The sequence below is a fragment of the Pinus tabuliformis genome, chromosome 3_2, assembly GCF_031772625.1.
Source record: "Pinus tabuliformis cultivar Carrire ecotype Pingquan chromosome 3_2, CPIR1, whole genome shotgun sequence".
NCBI classification, from domain to species: Eukaryota; Viridiplantae; Streptophyta; class Pinopsida; order Pinales; family Pinaceae; genus Pinus; species Pinus tabuliformis.
Window position 1 is genome coordinate 21790331 of NC_142302.1, and position 3606 is coordinate 21793936.

At 35.3% G+C, this 3606-nt stretch overlaps 1 protein-coding gene across 1 annotated transcript; it reads left to right on the forward strand.

Moving 5' to 3' along the window:
* The first annotated feature begins 2302 nt into the window (after positions 1 to 2302).
* On the forward strand, positions 2303 to 3184 carry LOC149179602 (uncharacterized). Its single transcript, XM_089413595.1, has one exon. The coding sequence runs from the start codon at positions 2303 to 2305 to the stop codon at positions 3182 to 3184; it is 882 nt and encodes a 293-aa protein (XP_089269721.1).
* Positions 3185 to 3606: the final 422 nt, after the last annotated feature.

Sequence of the window (3606 nt, forward strand, 5' to 3'; positions counted from 1 at the left end):
TATAAAATTATTTTTGTTATAAAGATATTTTAAAATATTACATATTTGTGCATGTTACATGTCAACTCCATATTAAAAAATGAATAAATTATATATATATATATATATATATATATATAAACTTCATATTAAGAATACAATAAATTACACATATCTCTTACAGTGAAAAGTGAAAACAAGTAACATTATAAAAAATATTTTTAACAAAAATAATTAATTATATAGAGATAGGGTCTTATGGATATATATTTTTTACTTCAAAATATGGTTGGGACATGTATTAATGTTTTAATGTGTAGAATATGAATTATATATATTCCTTTGTCATTCACAAACCCTCGAGATTTGTGACTGATATGTGGACAAATTATATGTACCAAGCTAATCAACTCGAAAGAATCACTTCTTGTTGGCTCAACCACTAAGCCTTACCTTGAGGGTGTCTACAAAATTTAACCAATGACCTCTCAATAGCAAAGGTGCTTCAACGAGGGGGACTTGACCACTTGAGCTAACCCTTGAGGCTATGTGCGTGTGTGTGAGACCCTTAAGGCTATGTATGTCTGTGCGTACAGGTATTTATTTATTTATCAATAATATTCAAATATTGTATATCAACCCCGTATTAAGAATGTAATAAATTACACACATCTATTACAATGAAAATTGAAAGTAAGTAACATTTAAAAAATATTTTAACAAAAATAATTAATTATATAGAGATACAGTCCTATGGATATATGTTTTTTACTTCCAAATATGATTGGGACATGTATTAACGTTTTAATATGTAGAATGTGAATTGTGTATGTGTGTGTCATTCACGAACCCTCGAGATCGGTGACTGCTACGTCCACAAATTATATGTACCAAGTTAATCCACTCGAAAGAATCACTTCTTGTTGGCTCAACCACTAAGACTTACCTTAGGGTGTCGAGAGAATTTAGCTCGTGACCTCTCAATAGCAAAGGTGCTTCAACAAGGGGGAGTTGACCACCTGAGCTAACCCTTGAGATTATGTGTGTGTGTGTGTGTCCGCACACTCACGGGGCTTTAAAATATTTTACTAGCATGTTGTTTAAAATCAACATGGATCTATCTTAATTTTGAATTTACCAAGAGCTAGGAGGAACAAAATATTCAACGTGTAAACATTTCCTTAAGTTTTTTATATAAAAAAATGTTTGCATCTTGAGAGATTTTATGCCTCTTGACACTTATTAGATCCTGAGTTAATATTGATGTACGTTGTTATCTTATGATTTAAGTGTTCCATTTTTATGATTTATGCCCAACATTTTTTTAATTAAGTTATTAAAAAGATTTTAAATTTAGAGTTAAATATTTTGTAAATGGTAAAGATAAAAGTATTAAATCATTCTAAGTTAATGTCTTGAATTTAAGTGTCCAATCTTTATAATTTATATTATTTTTTTTAATTAAATTGTTAAAATACTTTTCAAAAAGTGAATAAAAAGTTTAATTATTTTTATTTTTTATTTTTCAAATAAATATGTCTTAATTAATTACTGGTGTAGATCCATTTTAATTGTGGATCTACTAAGTATCACACTTTTTTGTTTAAATGGAAAACTTAAGTAAATGTTTGCACGTGGTTGACTCGACACGAAGTGATCCCTTTGGGTGGATCTCTCTGGTACAAATATTTTGTGGAAGTAGAAGTCACTGAGTTTCGCCATTGGTGAAACACACATACACACACACACATATTGATATTGTTTTATATACAATATACATAGTTGACATTGAAATATTTTAATTATGATTCTCATTCTACACATTAAAATATTAATACATGTCTCAATCATATTTGGAAGTAGAAAAAATATATCCATAGGACACTCTCTATATATAATTAATTATTTTTGTTATAAAAATTTTTTTTTAAATATACATCTCTCTCATAAAAAAATTTATTAATATTTATAATGTTACATGTCAATTCCATATTGAAAAATGAATAAATTACAAGTCTCTCTATAGAACATATTAATAGAACAAGAATTATCTCTCTATTTATATAAAATCCATATTAAACTTTTACAACTAATAAAATGTATATATCTATATATATATATATATATATATATATATATATATATATATATATATGACATCAAAATATTTTATTTATGATTCACATTCTACACATTAAAATGTTAATGACATATTATTTACCTAATTCCTATCGCGCACTTGCACCCTGCCCACTGCAGGCCATCTCCCCCTCGGCACCCTGCGTCCTGCATCCTGCTGATCGAGCCTCACCCTGCCGCCCCAATGGCAGGAATTGGGGACCCCGATCCCCCTTCAACTCCTCTGGAGGTGATCGCATTTCGTGCTATGATCGCTACAGGCCCAAAGCGCCCTCCTTCAATTTCTCAGCAGAAATTGGTCAAAAAACCGGACTCGATCCCATCAGTGGCATTACCTGAAGAAGAAACCTGTAAAGCCGCGTTGAATCTTGCAGAGAGAGGCCTGATAGGCCAGTTCACAAGACTCTGGCCATCTCCCAAGTCAGTGGAGGATTGGATTCAAAGGAACTGGAAGCCTCTGATCAAAGAAGAAGTGAAAAGCTATTTCGTAGGTAAGGGATTCTTTGTGTTTATTTTTGAAAACCCTAATGACAAAGGCCTGATCTTTAGAAACAGACCGTATTTCATGGGGCCTCAGGGGATTTATTTGAATAAATGGTCCCCGGACTTCGAACCCACCCAGGACATTCCATCAGCTGTTCCAGTCTGGGTCAGACTCCCTCATTTGCCTCTGCACTGCTGGAACCAAAAATCCCTTCAGATCATAGGTAACGCCCTGGGAAAATATATAGATCAGGCAGCGAGAAAAGACCAGTATTCATGTGCCCGTATTTGCGTCGAAGTGGATTTAGAGGAGGGGCTACCGGAAGCTATCAAACTCACAGTAGTTGGGTGGACGCATGTCCAGGAACTGGACTACGAACAGTTACCTTTTAAATGCAGACATTGCCATAGTCATGGCCACTTTGCAAAGAACTGCAAGAAGAGAGCAGAGGAGCATGCTGATAAACAGAACGGGGAACAATGGAGTCTGGTCCAGAAGAACACATCAAAAAAAAAGGCACAGGCAAAGGCACCAAGGAAGGAGACCCTAGCAGCAGCAAAGCAAACCAGGAAACAGAAGTAAATCCAACAGGAGCAGAGAAGGCTCAAAGCCCTCAAGATACCCCAGCCCAAGAAAATGAAGAACAGGTGGATATTCCTCCACCAAACAAGGAAGCAGGTGAAGCAAACCAAAGTCAGGCCAATCAGGGAAGCCCATCCAACCCCTCATATGCAGAGATAGCAAGGAAAAAACCAGTCGAAAGCTCCGGCTCCTCAGAAGACGAAACCTACGAGCGCCAGCCGAAGAAAGCAGGAAGGAAATCCCGTAAAGAAAAAAGGGAGGAGGAGGCAGAAAGACTCAAAACTCAAGGAAGTCAAGCTACAATAGAAATGTCTATTGGGCGAAATACCAGACCAAGGCCCTCCAAGGGAGGGTTCAATACCCCCTCAAGTAAATAATGAATCTAGTCTCTTGGAATTGCAGAGGACTAGGGAACCCCTCCA